General features: G+C 37.1%; 1 protein-coding gene across 3 annotated transcripts in view; it reads left to right on the forward strand.

Moving 5' to 3' along the window:
• The window catches only part of LOC135205479 (palmitoyltransferase ZDHHC23-B-like), a 57714-nt gene extending 40322 nt beyond the window's left edge, over positions 1 to 17392 (forward strand). For 2 of the 3 annotated variants that reach the window (XM_064236180.1, XM_064236181.1), the window contains exons 3-5: positions 4453 to 5109; positions 7895 to 8080; positions 15592 to 17392. In XM_064236180.1, coding sequence (XP_064092250.1) covers positions 4453 to 5109; positions 7895 to 8080; positions 15592 to 15793 — 1045 coding nt within the window. In that variant the 3' untranslated portion in view covers positions 15794 to 17392. The remainder of the gene's footprint in view (positions 1 to 4452; positions 5110 to 7894; positions 8081 to 15591) is intronic. The other variant, XM_064236182.1, reaches the window with a different exon arrangement.
• Positions 17393 to 18151: the final 759 nt, after the last annotated feature.

An 18151-nucleotide genomic window follows, 5' to 3' on the forward strand; every position in this document is an offset into this window, starting at 1 on the left:
CCTCAGGAGACAGTGGAGATAGAAATCTGATAGAAAATGGGAATGGTTCCTGATACCCGCCTCCCAGCGGCGGGAATGGGTACTAACCACCCTACTCCCACTACGTGTGTCGTAAGTTTTTAGAAATTCTGTCGGACTTCAGAGAATACAGCTATATATATATCTGCCAGGTAAGTATGAACAAACTTTATTGTATCTTAACAATATCATTTTTGCGCTATCATATATCGCATTATTTATATATGATAATGATAATTTTTTTCATTTCTGATGGTTGCATACTAAACTTCAGGCAATGACAAAAAAAGGAGCCAAAAATGAACTCTTAATCTTGAAAACTAAGAGCGCTGTGATTTTTTGAAAAAAATATTTTTTCCGCTTCCGCGCTCACTCCGAAACCCCTCCGGCATACGGGAGACAATTTTTTATTTACCGCTCCGGCGTAAGAGGGTTAAGTTATGTAGTATACTAATTAAGTTCTTACACAACACGATAAAGTAGTACAACGAAATCACTAAAACAAATTTACGTTAATAAACGAAATCGTATATGTGAACGAAAGAATTCCGATTGCGTACGGTAACACTGGTGAGAAGCAATGGCTGAAGAAGAACGCCGCTATGTACGATGCATGATGGGATCATAGTAGGGATGCTGACCAATAGGAGAGAAGGATCTCAAGGCGGTGACTAGCATCAGGAACCAATGGGAGAGCGGGAGGATGGTGGCGAGTCTACTCAGTTGGTGGCGCGCGAGTTTCAAAATTATTATCGGTGGTCCGGGCGAATCTCGGACTTTGCAGAAACAACCTTTCGTATCTTGAGCAATTTTCATATGTAGAGCTGTAAAATTTTTCATATTTGCTTTCGTATCTCAAGTTTTTCGTAAGTTGAGCCTTTCTATCTCGAGGTACCACTGTATGTAGTTACACTATATTTTAGATTGCATGCTTAAGGAAACAGAGTGAATGATACTAAATGCAGTGCAATTGGCAAAAAAAAAACATACTATGTATAGATACAACATAAAATCAGCAGAAATGCCAATGGCACTAGATAGAAAATGGCTAATGAGCCTAAGACTCAATGGTTGTTAACAACTTGGCACTCATATAACAACAAACTTGATACATACTCATGTTACATCAAAATCTAGAATTAATGTCAAAAACCAGTGTGAAAACACACTGACTATAGTCGAACCAAAATGTCGTGGCGAATGATGAGAGTTGTCACCAGAATGCTTCGTATTAGAATCTAGAAGTTTAGGTCTTTTTCCCTTGTAGACAAAGGGAAAAATCTCAGCGGTATAATAGTAAAGCCAGGTTAAGTTCTGTACTGGATGGTGTGAGACCAGTCCCTCCACCCACACTTTCGTTTCTTGCTTTTTTTTCCATTTCCTTTATTATAAATTAGCATAAGTAGTTTACATACATCTGGAATACTGGTAGCTTCACATGCTCAGTCGTAAACTCTTGATAGACTATCGTCTTAGATGTTAAAGTGTAGAAAAAGTCATTTCAAGATTCTAAGATCGATAGGTTGGGGCCAGGGAAAGAATACAACTCTGCCAGAACTATTTATCCTTTTAAATCTCAGCCTCGAGTTTAATCCCTTGTTTATGACTTTACCTGAGATCTGTCATTTACTGTACTTTGCTTAGGTTCAAGTAGGTCGACTTCCTGAAGGGTAAAATTACCAAAATGTTCTTAACTGTGAACGATATGTGTAGTCCAGGAAACCCTCTGTCACCTGCCATGACATTTTGGTTTGACTATAGTGAACACATTATTTTATGAAAATATACTTTGAATTTCCATAGAATTCATTGATGAATAAGGAGAAGACTCAAATAACAAAATTGTGTTTAGGAAATATAGCATCCTATCAAGGAAGTAAGAGAATTTTGTTTAGGAAATACAGCATGCTATCAAGAAAATAAAAAAAATATGTTTAGGAAATATAGCAAGCAATCAAGGAAATACAGTGGTACCTCGACATACGAAAGACTCAACTTACGAAAAAATCGAGATACGAAAGCAAATACGAAAAATTTTACAGCTCTACATACGAAAAGTTTTCAAGATACGAAAGGTTGTTGCTGTAAAGTCCCGAGATTCGCCCGGACCACCGAGAACAATTTTAAAACTCCCACGCCTCCAGCTGAGTAAACTCGCCACCATCCTCTCGCTCTCCCATTGGTTCCTGATGCTAGTCACCCCATAAGATCCTGCTCTCCTATTGGTCAGCATCTACCCCTTGTGCTTTAAGTATTCTATTGGTTAAAGGATGCTGTAAATTGAAAAACTTATTCATGCAACACATTTAATAAAAAAAACATTAGGTAAAAATAGAATAAAGAATAGAAATGAATGGTTATTATACTGTTCGGTAGTTTCAGTAGTTGAAGAGAGATAATGAAAATTTATGGCTTACTGTGTAAAGTGATTGCTTGGCGATTGCTCGTTACTCGTAAGTGCTGGATGTAAACAGAAGTTTGGAAGCTTTTTTTGTTTTGTTTATTATAGTTAATGGTTTCTCAATAATTATTTGAAATGAGTACATGCAATACATTTAATAAAAAAATTGTGAATTAGATATCATAAAATATAAAATAAATCAGACTGCCAACAAATACGTATTTTTTAGAATTCTTCTTCCGTTTTAATATTACGTTACATATATGTTTCATTATAGCTGACAGTAACTCAGTATCTCCATTAGGTAAAGATAGAATAAAGAATAGAAATGAATGGTTATTATACTTGAATGGTTATTATACTGTTTGGTAGTTTCATTAGTTGAAGAGAGATACTAATGAAAATTTATGGCTTACTGTGTCCTAGGAAAAGCGATTGCTTGGTGTTTGTTCGGTACTCGTAAGACGGTAAGAGCTGAATGTAAACAATCGATTGGAAGGTTTTTTTTTGTTTGTTTGTGTATTATAGTTAATGATTAATTAATAATTATTTTAAATGAGTACATACTGATTATTTATAAATTTTATTGGCATATTCTAAGCTTTTAGCTTCTTAGGTTTAGATGTCAGAATCATAGACTAGGCTACAGTAGCAACTGCTAACATAGGCTAGGCTTATTGCTAAGGGACATATGCTAAAGTTCTAATATATGCAGTAAAAATGGGGTTGAACATTACATGCAGTTGAATATTACTCAAGTATGTACAGTATTTTGCCTTTTTGGAGTCATATTTCTTCCGTCGGATCGGCGTCGTAACCCTAGAACATGTGTTTTATGCCTGGAAATATAATTTACTGGGGTGTTTTTGGAGGGCTTGGAACGGATTAGCCATTTTACATGTAAAATGTGGTCCAAGATACGAAAACTTCATGATACGAAGGGCACCTCGGAACGGATTAATTTCGTATCTCGAGGTACTACTGTAACAGAATTTTGTTTAGGAAATACGTATAGCATGCTATCAAGAAAATAACAAAATTATGTTTAGGAAATATAGCATGGTATGAAGGAATTATCAAAATCATGTTTAGGAGGTATTGGGTGCTATCAACGAAAGGTGAGGTTCTTGTTTGCCTGAAGCCTATCATCCATTGGGCACATGCATAATGTGTATATTTAGCCAGCAAACAATTTTCTTTTTATTTGGAATGGAGTGTCCAGGATTTATAAACACCCACAAATAAGGAAGATGTGTGTGACAACTTGGGAACTAAAGTAGATTCACATCAGCCGTGAATCTGATGTCTAGGCCAGTCCCTTATGACGCTCCTGATTGGCTGCAAGGTATCTACTTAAACCGCCAATCAGGGGCGTCATAAGGGACTGGCCTAGACATCAATGCACGGCTGATGTGAATCTATTATAGTATACTAGTATATACGTACTACATATGTCTATACAGACAAGAGTAGTATAAGAACTTAATTTATGATAGATAAAATCATATTAAATTTAGGTTTGGGCAATTGAGATAAAGTCAGGTTAATTTTAGGTTTGGGCAATTGAAATATACCTTTGCCACATTTTATTTCTACTAAATGTAAGTTATTTAGTCTTGCTTTAATACCTGTTATTATGTTTAGAATTAGTGCAATTGTTAGTCAAAGGGTAGTGCTGGAATTTATATTGAATAGCTGATGTATTTGAATGTATTTTATCCTAGAACACTAGACTTTATATTACCCTAAATTCTTCATTACACTGTACTAATAATATGTAATAGGAAAATAGTCCAGTAACCCATTAAACCTCATCCATCATCATAACACTAATAAAGCTGACAAGAAATTAATCTGCAAATAGTCCTCACTACCAGGCATCCTCTGCACATTACTTCATGTTAACCTGAAAGTGGCTGTCTTTTCTTGAAGATAGTGCTGTACAGTACTGTAATGCAGAAATGACACTAGCATACAAAACTTTTGCTTATTGAGGATTGTTCATATATTTACTATCCTATTTCATTTTTCAGGTTGATAACACTAAATCCTGTGGATGAAAGAACAACTAAAAAATTTTGGAGGACTTTATCAGATCGCTTAAGAATTCCTTGGAGAGGAGGTGCAAGACAGGTTCCTCTAGACATATTTGGTGCAGTTATATTGGTACCCTGTATCATTCTTCTTGCCTGTATATCTTGGACAATGGCATTTATATCATACATAATCATTTTTCCTCTTGTTACTTTTTCAATTCATAGATTTTTCAGAAAAAAGACAACTTTACAGAGTGACTCAGTACTATATGGAAGTACTATATGTAATGAAAGGATGCATGTTAAAAAGCACACTAGAACTAAGTTCTTTCTTGTATGGTTGATGGTCTCTGTATTTTCACTAATAGTGATATATTTCACTCAAGTTATTCCTTACCTAAAGATTAGTCCATATGAAAACCTTTTGTTGGTTATTTGTATGTGGATTTCATGCACATCCATGTATCTTGTACATGTCACATCATGTGCAGGATTTGAACCTAGGAGCACAGCTGATGAACAGCTTTATGGAGAGATAATTGAATCTGGTGCCTGGAGGATTTGTGGGGAGTGTAAAAAACAAGTTCCAAGGCAGGCTTCACATTGCCGTACGTGTGATGCTTGTTTCCTGATGAGGGATCACCACTGCATATGGTAAGATTTTCCTTAATGATAGTGATTTGGAAGTAAATACAGACCTTTGTTGTGCTAGTATTCTTATCACCATACCATGACAAAATAAGCTACAATATTGAATTGCTTGTTCATAGATTTTGCATGAAAATACTGATACCTGCTAAGGGTAAGTCTTTTCTAGGTTTTCAGTCTTGCCTCATTTCTTTACTCATTGCTTGTCTGTATGTAAAGAAATGTGGTTGCTGTAGGAAATGTGGGTGGTGAATTCAGCAACAGCACCACCGACTTACGGTGATTCTATCTTATGGCGCAAAGTTTCATCATTTACAGCGCCGTAAGTGCTGTTAACTTGATGCCTATTCTTGCCGTTAGCAGGTGCAGTATCTTGATGTTGCTGTAAAACGCCATTAACGGCGCTGAAAAAGTGCCGTAAGATTGAATTATTGTGAGTTGGTGGCGCTGTAAGTCTAGGACGCACTGCATTCACTGCCCCCCATATTTCCCACAGCAACCACATAACTACTTTTAGTGCTATGGTAGAGTAACATCACTAGCTTAAATGAGTCTTTCTGGTACCCTCTGCCTTTGTAATTGCCATTTGTGTCAGTACTCTATCAAATGCTATTTGAAGATGCACAACTATATGGTATACTATGTAATCTATTGTGGTGTGATATTTCCTTTATTTTCCTTATTATAAAGACTGTTTCAGTTGTTGATCTCTCTTGTACGAAGCCAGACTGACAATTATTGATTTGGCTGTTTTCCTTGTGTGCCTTTTCTAAGTATGTAGTACGTACTTTCATAGTGTGCTCAAGTATAGTCTTATTCTTCTGTAATTTCTAATGTATAACATTGCTGCATGGTGCTTTTCTGCATTTATGGTCTTGTCTTTTTTTATGTTTTCATGTACGTATTCTATTAAGCTTATAAATAACTGGCTCTCCTGCTACTTTTATGAAGTCACTTATTATTCAAGATGGCCTTTGGGCCTTTTCACTTTTCACCTTCCCAAGGGCCCTTTTTAATCTCTCCATGTGTTGTTTCCTAGCATATATTATAATAATAATAATAATAATAATAATAATAATAATAATAATAATAATAATAATAATAATGCGCCTTAGTCAACATACAAAAGGCAAAGTAACGAGAACTGAAGGGATAAAGCTACCAGATGGGAGCAACATCATACACATAGATGAGACAGGATACAAATACCTGGGAATAATGGAAGGAGGGGATATAAAACACCAAGAGATGAAGGACACGATCAGGAAAGAATATATGCAGAGACTCAAGGCGATACTCAACTCAAAACTCAACGCCGGAAATATGATAAAAGCCATAAACACATGGGCAGTGCCAGTAATCAGATACAGCGCAGGAATGGTGGAATGGACAAAGGCAGAACTCCGCAGCATAGATCAGAAAACCAGGAAACATATGACAATGCACAAAGCAATACACCCAAGAGCAAATACGGACAGACTATACATAACACGAAAGAAAGGAGGGAGAGGACTACTAAGTATATAGGACTGCGTCAACATTGAAAACAGAGCACTGGGGCAATATCTGAAAACCAGTGAAGACGAGTGGCTAAAGAGTGCATGGGAAGAAGGACTAATAAAAGTAGACGAAGACCCAGAAATATACAGAGACAGGAGAATGACAGACAGAACAGAGGACTGGCACAACAAACCAATGCACGGACAATACATGAGACAGACTAAAGAACTAGCCAGCGATGACACATGGCAATGGCTACAGAGGGGAGAGCTAAAGAAGGAAACTGAAGGAATAATAACAGCGGCACAAGATCAGGCCCTAAGAACCAGATATATTCAAAGAACGATAGATGGAAATAACATCTCTCCCATATGTAGGAAGTGCAATACGAAAAATGAAACCATAAACCACATAGCAGGCGAATGCCCGGCACTTGCACAGAACCAGTACAAAAAGAGGCATGATTCAGTGGCAAAAGCCCTCCACTGGAGCCTGTGCAAGAAACATCAGCTACCTTGCAGTAATAAGTGGTACGAGCACCAACCTGAGGGAGTGATCAGGCAAAGATCCTCTGGGACTATGGTATCAGGACGGATAGGGTGATACGTGCAAACAGACCAGACGTGACGTTGATTGACAAAGTCAAGAAGAAAGTATCACTCATTGATGTCGCAATACCATGGGACACCAGAGTTGAAGAGAAAGAGAGGGAAAAAATGGATAAGTATCAAGATCTGAAAATAGAAATAAGAAGGATATGGGATATGCCAGTGGAAATCGTACCCATAATCATAGGAGCACTAGGCACGATCCCAAGATCCCTGAAAAGGAATCTAGAAAAACTAGAGGCTGAAGTAGCTCCAGGACTCATGCAGAAGAGTGTGATCTAGAAACGGCACACATAGTAAGGAGAGTGATGGACTCCTAAGGAGGCAGGATGCAACCCGGAACCCCACACTATAAATACCACCCAGTCGAATTGGAGGACTGTGATAGAGCAAAAAAAAAAAAAATAATAATAATAATAATAATAATAATGATAATAATAATATAAATTTGTTTTTGCCAATATGAAATAGTTTTACAAACTGTATGGCTAATTAAAAATTTTTGGATGGTGTAGTAGGAGTTCTGGAATAGGCATTGTACAAACAACTAAGTCCAACAGTTTTTCCCAAGCAAAGGGGGCAAAGTTGCTTCCTGAGTTTTTTCCAGGGTTTGTAGTTCTGTTATTTTTATGCCTTATCTACTGCTTGTTCTATTTATTTTAACCATCATTTTTGTAATTTAGGTTGGATACGTGTGTAAGCTGCGTTAATGATCGCTGGTTTGTGACTGGGTTATGGTTTGGTGTGATGTCTCTAATGTATGGATCCCATTTAAGTCTTACGTCAGTGTGTCATCCTAAGTTATATGATCTCTACTTCACTATGGTCATGCTGCCTCATCAGTGTCCAGATGCTTTTGTAAATTTTCAGTAAGTAAGATTCAGTACATTTACAAGTATTTATACTGTAAGTAGATACATTATGGCAATGTAGTCAAAACTGGTTTGTATGATATTCCTATCAAGTTCTTAGAATTCTTGCTTGGTATAAATAAGGACATTTTCACAAACATTCTTGTCGGCTGATTATTTCTGCTAGCATACAAAATGTATACCAGTATCAACCAAGTACGTACTGGAAAATCTTCTAATCATAGCAAGGAAGTTTGATTCTGCATCCCATGTGCACTACATAAAAAAAAATTAGCATACTTTTGAACTCATAAACAATACAGGATGGTAAATACATGACATAATGTTCCATACCATGCAGTATTTACTAATGGTTCCAAGTCTCCTTTTGTAATATTTGCAACTTTTTGTATAATTAATTATTGTAATTTTTCAAGAGGGGGATGTTGAATTGTCCAAACAAGGAGGCAAAATCCCTCCCAAGAAGGTACAAAAATGAGATTGGCACTTAATGCATGTGGTATGGGGATCTGTAATGCAGCCAAAAGTCTGGAGCACAGAAAACCCTGAATTCTCGGGCACATACATTAACGAGGCCTTGAAGAATTGGAGGACTCCATGATAACAACAAAGCACACACATACACACTGAAACAAAGAAATCACAGGTAAACAAAGCAACTGGCTTGGGAGAAGAGCAAGAGCAACTATATTCTCCAAGGCTGTCAAAGAAAGACTATTGCGTCACAAGGTTCGATGCCTGGTCAGTGACCAGCTTCCAACTCATATACGCATGAGTTGCTGATGCCACAGATTCCTTGCTTTAGTCAGAGAGTCCAATTGCATTGACTGCTTACTCTCTTGGCTCAGAGAAGTATTCTGCTCTGGCAGAAGAGGTACCTACTCTTCTTCTGAAAGAGGCCATAGAACAAGTAGAAGACCCTCAGTCCGAAGGCTTTTACAACTGCCTTTTTTGTGGTACTGAAGGTGTCAGGTGGGTTGAGGCGAGTGCTGGATTTAAGCGCTTTGAATGTCTTTGTCAGGAAGACAAAATTCAAGATAAAGACAAATTGGTCGATTCTTGCTGCCATCCATCAAGGGACTGGATGGTCTCAATCAACATGCAAGATGTATATGTATTTCCACATTCCCACTTATCCTGAGTCGGGGAAATATCTCTGGTTTGTCTTTAAGGGCCAAGTTTTTCAGTTTCAGGCCTTCTGCTTCAGCCTATCCACTGTGCCACAGGTATTTACTTATGTTCTTGCCCCTTTGGTGGGCTGGCTCCATCTGATGGGAGTCAACATAGCCCTATACCTCGAAGATTGGCTCCTTCACTCAAAGTCGGAGTCATACTGCATGGGAGACCTACAAAAGACCTTAACACTGGCTTAGGAGTTAGGTCTTCTGATCAATCGTCATAAATCTCGACTATTCCCATCCCAACAGATAGTTTATTTGGGGATGACCCTGGACTTGGTTCTTTTTCAGGCTTTTCCATCCCCCAAAAGGGTAGTCTTGCCTTCAGACAGTGGACAAATTCCTGTCTCCCAGAGTGATCAGCCAGGATTGGATGAGTCTCCTTGGCACATTGTCCTCCATAGAGCAATTTGTCCCCTTAGGCAGGTTGCACTCGAGAATCTTTCAGTTCTTTATTTGGCCAAAATGGAACAGGAATGAGTTTTAAGATGACTTCATGGTGTTCCAGATTCTGCAGGGAATCAAAGAACATCCGGTAGTGGAGATTAGAAGAAAGGCTCCTAGTAGGCAAGTCCCTCACACCTCTGAACCCAGACCTCGATTTCTATACAGATGCATCTGACGTAGACTGGGGAGCTTTGATAGGGAACAGAGAATTCTCCGGATTGTGGACAGAACAACAGAAGACCTGGCACATAAGTTTAAAAGAATTGAAAGCCATAACCCTGGGACTTCAAGCATTTGCTGGGGAAGTCCAAAACAGAACAGTAGCCATTCACTCAGACAACACAACAGCCCTCGCGCACATTTCCAAGCAAGGGGGAACCTACTCCTTAACTCTTTGCGAGGTAGCGAGAGATATCTTCTGTGGACTGAAGAGAACCAGACGAAGTTAGTAACAAGGTTTGTTCAAGGGAGATTGAACGTATTAGCAGACCAACTCAGCCACTCCAATTAAGTCATTCCTATGGAGTGGACTCTGCATTCAGCAGTCTGCTTGGACCTCTGGAAGTTTTGGGGAAGACTGATGATGCTATTGCAAAGAATCATTGGCTCCCTCTATTGCTACCCAGTTCTGAATCCAGCGGCATTGACAGTGGATACAATGCTCCTGGACTTGTCTGACAAGGAACTTTACATGTTTCCTTCCTTGGGTATGATCAGGGAAATGCTCTAGAAGTTTCAGACCCACAGAAACCTTTCAATGATCTTCATTGCACCATTCTGGCCACCAGAACTCATCAGTCTGTTAGCAGATTTTTCCATTTTACTCCCACAAAGACAAAAATTGCTCAGATAAACACGCATAATGAGGTACGTACCACTAAAGTTTGTCCACTGGCTCTGACTGGGTTCAAACTGTCGTCCGACTCCTCAGAGCAAAAGGCTTTTCAAAGTCGGCTGCAGAAGCGATCTCTAAGTGTAGGTGCCAGTCATCATTTAATGTCTACCAAAATAAATGGGCCATTTTCAGATCGTGGTGCAAAAGAAATAAAGTATCTTGTTCTCGAGCATCTGTAATGGAGGTCGCCGATTTTCCTCTATATCTGAGGAAGTCAAGAGGACTGTCTTCTTCCACTATTCAAGGATACAGAGCCATGTTAGGTTCCGTATTCCGACATAGAGATCTAGACTCGTCTGCTAACCATTACATAACGGATCTGGTTAAGTCTTTTGACATGTGCAAACGTAAGGAAACAGCAAGTTTCCTGGTATTTGGATGTAGTTCTGAAATGGTTGTCTGGTCCTCCTTTCAAACCAATGTCTTGTTCAGTTAGTAACCTAACCAGGAAAACCTATTTCTTGATAGCTCTAACTTAACCAGAAGGGTAAGCGAGCTGCAAGCCCTAGATAAAAGGGTTTGGTTCTCCAGTTTTTTTATATCTGGCTTTGTGTTGTTGTTAATGGTACTGTGCCCAGGGCAGGGGCAATGTCTGTGCATGCTTTACTAGCACCTGGTGAATTCCTCACTGTATGGCCCCCACTAAGTAGTAGGTGACCTGTGGTCTGACTCCAAATCTCTACTAGTTGAGATAAGCAGTGCCAGAGGCAGTATATTGACTCCTATAGCTCTCTTAATGGCTAAGGAAACAATAAACATTATGTTAATGCTAGCAAATTTTGCCTATTTGCATGTTGTTATCAATTATAAATTGCAAAAGATTTGCATCCATGAATCCCACCTTGTAGCAGTGTGGGAATCAGCTACGTAATTACTTGGTAAGTTACTTAAATAAAGATGATATTTTTATAATAAAATAAGGTTTTATTTATACTTACCAAGTAATTACAGAATGGGAGCCCACCCTCCCCCCTGTCATGGGTGATAAGGCATAAATAAATTGAGCTAGGTTGCTGCATTGTTTACCCATTTCAAATTTTAGCTACCGGTACTTATTTTATTATTATAAAGATATTTGTTCACACAAGAGTTGTCTCAGTACCTATCATTAAGATAATGATGGAAAGGGTAGACTGTTTCATCTTTGCTAATGTTAGCATTAAACTCAGTGAAGATCATGATAAAAGACAGTGAAGCATCTACAATGTTATGGCCAGACTGGTAGAAAACTATTTATTGAATAAAAAAAAAAGCATTGTATGAAAAATCGTTCATCATAAATAGTAGCTGAAGTGTGCAGAATGCATCAAGGTGCATGAAGCAGAAATTATAAATAATAGTTTCAGTGTGCATACTCACCCAACTTCCTTTTACTTGAGGTATTTACTGACGTTTTTCATTCTGTTATGCACCTTTGAATGTGGACATGCTGCCTTTTCAGGATTTTCCAGTACATTGCCTCTAGATCTTTTGTGTGAGTGGTACTTCTTCCCCTTTTGTTCAAGATTTCAGGTGTCATCCTGATACTGTATGCAGTGACTAGTATTCTTCACATAACAACACAATTTACTCACATTGGTGATGTTTCATGTCTATATTCCACACCACAGGCTGCAGTGCTCTTGATTGTATTAAAGTTTGTAAAATATTAACAAAAAAAATAAAACAATTGATATTGACATTATTGCCCAACTTCAACCAACTATGAATGACTGAAGTTTTAGTTACAAACCTCTTGGTAATTTATCTTTTATGTGAATGACAAATGTAACACTAACTGAAAGTGGACATTAGGTGGGTATAGTAATCAAGCATTGGATGGAATTTATAGGTAAACATGAAGATTCAAGTTGTCTTCTAGTAGTACATATTCAGTTCTCAACCATTTTTATTTATATTAGAAGACAGACTACATCTTAGCAATACCTAACTTCAGATTGGCACAGAAAAACATTGCTCATTTTAGTTTCTAGATGAAACAGAATGGAGTCTGATTCAGGTAAGACCTCTTGCTATCAAGGTAGTCTAGTTCTTAACCAATTTCTGTGTTTCACTACATGCTTATCTCATTCAACATTGGATCAGCAAAGAAAAGTGGAGTGTCAGTTTTCACCTTTTATGTGAAAGAGTGGAGTCTCCTTTCCATGTAAGACCTGCTACCAAAGGGAGTATTCTAGCTTATATTTGTACACTATTTTATTACCAACTTGGATAATTACTGTTATACTACTCATCTCTGTGTAGTAGACACAGCAGGGTGTTCATTTATTGCAGTCATTATTCAACTGTTAAAAGAATGGTTTGTGAATTTATGACATTTTGCCATATTTTGGTGGTATGTAACCAGTGTCTGGTGCCATTGAAATGCACCTGCTAAGTTCACCCATTTGGATGTGTGTACATAGTGATAGGAGCTCAGATTTAATATTATTTTGTTAGTTTTTGTGTTTTTTTTTTCTTGTGTGTTTTTTTTAATTCTTTTTTTACCCACCAGTATGGTTTGCCACAACTCCTATCTCTCGGAACTTCTGAATTTTACATACTTTTGTTCCTACACAAATATGGCAAATTTTAAAAGTAATTTGTATTTTTCCTAACATACAAACCTGAGATCTTTACATAGGAATTACCTTCACCAAAAGCTGGAGCAGGCTGTTCTATGCAGCAAGGTTGTTTGATAGTTGCTCTACTGGTGGGAGAGGTGAGGCTTACCCTCACCACCTCCCTTTCCTGAGTTGCATAACCACTTGCCTTACAGCCTTCGTCAATAGTAGATGCAGCATTGCCTTCCTCTGCCCGATTGCTTCCTGGCCATTCTACTTTCATCTCAAACTGTGTTTTCCTTCCTTTTGTTGTGACTGAATAATTATGGTATATCTATATTTTATTTTGAATAATACAAAGCCAAGAATCATTTAAACCTAAACCTAGACTTTGCCCAGGTGTGGGATGCATCCTTTTGTTCCTACACAAATGCAAACATTTTTTCTTTACGTAGGATTTTAGCTTTCACCTACTAAACTCCCCCTACTACAATTGCTTATCCTAAAGGAAGTAATATCCCCCCTTGCTGGGATTAATTCTTTCCAGGTACAGTAGAGGATGAGCAGCTGAGGGGGTTGTGGCTCCTCCCAGGTCGTGTTGGGTGAGCCCAGTGTTTCTTCCCTTCTTGATCATCTGAAGCAGAGTAAGATGTCACCAGTGAGACTGTGACCATTGAAGCATAATGCTCATCGTCTCCACTGGTTCCTGGACTGCCCTCACCTTCTCGGTATCTCCCCACATCTCATCAGTAATGTGCCCTACAGGTGTTGCCTTTTTTTGTCTTGGGGGAGGTCCCCCTCCTTTCGGTCTTTAGTGTTGACCAGGGCTGTGCTCAAGAAAGTACACACCTTAGCCAAAACTCATCCTAGAAGTCTCCCAAGATGCTTCCAAAACCAAAGCGATGTCAAAGGCAGAGAGAAGGACCTCCTTAAAAAGTTTTGTGTTGCTAACAGCGAAAGTGAAAGCATCCTTAATGCTTATTTTAAAAAGTGAAGCAGCAAGAAGCCCTAATCTATACTTGAGTGCTGTTTAGGAAGGAAATGAATACAGTACGGGGGTTCTGTACTTGCGATGTATCGTAAGCCGAAAAACCTTACTTTTAATGGATTTTTATTGCATTCTTCATCAGTAAAACCTTCAAATATTGATTATTTTGCCTTTTTGGAGTCATATTTCTTCCGTCAGATCAGCATCATAAGATTTGTAACCCTGGAACAAGCATCATAAACCTGGAAATAATTTCTGATGAATATAATTGAAAAGTGCCATAACCTCGGAACGTCGTAAGCCGAGGACTGCCTGTACTAAGGTTTGTACAAATGAGATACCTTGCAGGGACAGAAGACCTAGGACTACCTACCAAGGCCAAGAAGGCTATTCCTACCAGGACAGGAACTGCAACATTACCTCTATAAGCTCTTGAACATGACAGGTCATGTAAAAGTCACTTTCTGCTGCTGAGTATCACTAAGCTCAGGGATATTACATCTGTCATCAAAGCATCATGAACTGGTAGATGATTCCACCTCGGTTAAAGTCGTGGTATTTCCAGCAGTTAAGAATGGGTACTTGATAGTACGTAGTCATCCTTCAGTCTTCAATAAGTTAGGAGGCCCTCTTTCTATTTTGGGTGCTCGAGTCATACCCATCAGAAAGACTTGGAGGAATCTCTCTAGGAAGGACTACTGCAACTGGAAACCCCTCTTCAATGCAGCAGTCAGTAAAGTCAAGACCACCAGTAGCTACCTAAGGAGGTTGTGAAGGCCTTCTTCCTCCACCAGTTAAAATGAGGAAGGCCACAACAAAAGAACTACCTAATTCTTTACCAAACTTTTGCAGGAACTTTCATAATGACTAAGCTTTACGGACACCTCAAGTCAATATTATTAGTAGTATATATATAAATCAGAGAATGATTTATATACTACTCTCTATTATAATATGCTACATTCCCAGCAAATACTAGAGAACTTTTATCAATTACATAGTCTATAACAGGAAATTCATATGCAATTCATTTTAATTACAGAAGTAAAGTTATAACCAGAGATGCAACAGCCAACAAAGGCAGTGATGTCTCGGTAATGATGGTGTAAATTTTATTCCGTAAGAATTAACCACCATGTAATTAAACATGAGATTGGCAATGAGAGAATACTTATCCAGTATCCAAGGTCTCAGCTGGCAGTCAGGACATCAAAGGGTAGCACATCTGTTCTCTACTGCAGCCTGAGAAAAGTGAGTGTGACAGTTGGTGAATGAGGGATACTACCCCATCTCCACAGGTTACCTACCTTGTTACCAAGTTTCAACTAGTTTCCAGCTCATGCTGAAAGACATGGTAACTACCATATGTAAAAGGCAATGGTTTGTATTCATGTAGGAACAAACCAGTGTACAATATCTGCATGTTAATTTTTTCATATTTTTGGTTTTTCTTACAGGTCAAGGTTGGTAATATCTGGATCATGCTATGGTGTACTCTTGGGAACTTTAGTTGCTGTAGCATTAATTCAGCAGTTAGTGTGTGTAGTTAGTGGGGTTCGACTACGAGAGTATCGTCACAGACGTCAGTTACCTGGACAAAGCTGCATCTGGTCATTAAAGTATGCTTTTCGAAATTGTCTTCATTTTTGGTGGAGGTAATTCACACTCTGGGTATGAAATATTAAGCCATGTGCCTGAACCTGTATTAAACAGACAGATTTGTATTTGCAAAGTTTTTTTTTTTTTTACCCTCAGGAAAGTAGTTCTGGGCTTTAGTGTTTACACTAAAACAATACTTGGTGCTAAACAATTTTCTTAAAAGGATAATACTGTGTGGATCTCCATAACTTATGAATCCTGTTTATTTCCTCCCATCTTTAATGACTTCACCAAGAATCAAATACGTACATATACGTATATAAATAATTTAGGTAAATTTTTTCTTCACAGGAAGCTTTATTTTGATGCAATTTTTTTAAAGTGTGATATGCCTTTGCCCTTCCCGTATGCGACAGTATGTTGCTCTTAAGACTGTTTAGAGAGACTGGCACTATTATTTTGTCCTCATCCTTTAAATCAAAGTAGATTATATAAAACCACTTATAAATCATGCAAGAGCGAGCTGTGGTGAATATGCTGTTGCTGATTTAACCTGATAAACGTGTTGGTCAAGAATAGTCCTTTTTGAATGTTTTACTTTTATTTGTCAAAGAAATGGTCAGTCAAATATTATACTATATGCATGAAACTGTTAATGTTGCCATATTATATAACTTTACATAAAAAAAAAAAATTTATTATCTAAATTATGCAGGAATAATCAGTAATTTTCAAAATTCTAGATGTCCTTTTATGCACTGTTGCAACAGCAACACCTGATGAAAAATTAGATATGATTACCTTAATTTAAATGGCTTGGCATGTAAACTGAGGTAATGAAAATTTATGAAAAAAATAAATGCAGCTTATAATTTTGTAAAATTCAAATAGAAAACCTTTCACCAAATAATCAGTTCCTATGACATACAAAACTAAAAATTCATGTAAAACAAGTTATGAAGTGTATGATGTGAGGATGAAGAAAATGAAATAAAAATATCTATAAGCTATGTAAAATGTTAGTATTGATTTACTTTTTAAATTTGTTTTTAAACATACTCCAGTGAAAAATGTGCCCACATAGTATGTATATCTGGTTTAAATGGGTGTAAGTTTCCTAAATAAATGAGATTCTAAAACTGAACTTTTAATTAAATATTTCAGACATAAAATAATTTGGTTCTTTAATCATGTACTCTTGTATTGTAGTACTTGGAACTGGTTATCAATTCATTTACTCTATTGTAGTACTTGAAACTAGTACTACTATAACTTCACTATAAATAGAGCAGAACCATTTTTAATTACACAAAATTGTCATTTAACAACCAATTTGCGCAAAAACATTTTTGCACAAAACCTTTATTTCTTTTGAAAAATGAATACGTGCAAGGACAACTACAAGCTAAACAGCCAACATACATAAGGTAGTATTACCACTGTCTTAGACCTGAAAGTTCTGGGGTAAGAAAGAACAGAATGGAGAAACTAATTGACTTTTAACGTTGCACAAAATTATACGTGCCTACAGAATTTGCAAAGCTGCTTGTTACCATCCCATATGAAAATGTAGAGCCTATTTTTCTTTAGAAGATTAAATTAAGCAATCTAACTTGCCACAAATTCAGCCTTCATGAAGATCCAACAGTAGACTCTTGGTTTAGAAGAAAAGAAAAAAAAAAAAAAGGGGGGGGACCTTAATATAGGGAAGGGGCGTTTGCCATAATATCACAAGTTATTAGCACCAAATACTATGAAAAAAAATTTTGAGAATTTTTACTATATCCTTCCTACATCATGTCTATTTTTGTAAGACTGCCAAGTATTAGCAGGACTAGCTAAAAATATTTGGTACCAAGTGAATTTTTTCATTCCTAAAAGGCACTTAAAAATTTCTTTTCCATTTCAATTTTTATCACTACCGCACATTTTAAGATTATTATTGAAAATGCTGGACTTTTGACATGTTACAAATTTTGTTCTTTCTTTTAATATTTACAAATATGCTCTATATAACTCTTTCTGTAAATATCTATGACTATTTAACAACCCTTGAACATAAAAATAATTTATAACACCTTACAAAACAATTCTTTTTAACAAATTTGTATGTAAGAAAAATTCCAATTACATAACGTTAAATTTTTTCCATGAAGTGTAATCTCTACAAGCTGAGTACTATCGTTTTTTTAAAAAAATTTTGTAATTTTATATAAATAAACCAGTACAAGACAGAATTCCTTAATCAAAAGGAAACTGCTGTATGAGATAGTTTGACATGTCCTTCAAAATACACTTATCTTTGTTAATGGTCATTTATCTAGGATAAATATACATTTCAGAGTACTACTGTATATAGTTCAACCTTTTATTTTCAATAAAGGTGAACTGCTATGTTCTGAACAAGTTTACATAAAG

The sequence above is a fragment of the Macrobrachium nipponense genome, chromosome 24 (genome assembly GCF_015104395.2).
Source record: "Macrobrachium nipponense isolate FS-2020 chromosome 24, ASM1510439v2, whole genome shotgun sequence".
Taxonomy (NCBI): Eukaryota; Metazoa; Arthropoda; class Malacostraca; order Decapoda; family Palaemonidae; genus Macrobrachium; species Macrobrachium nipponense.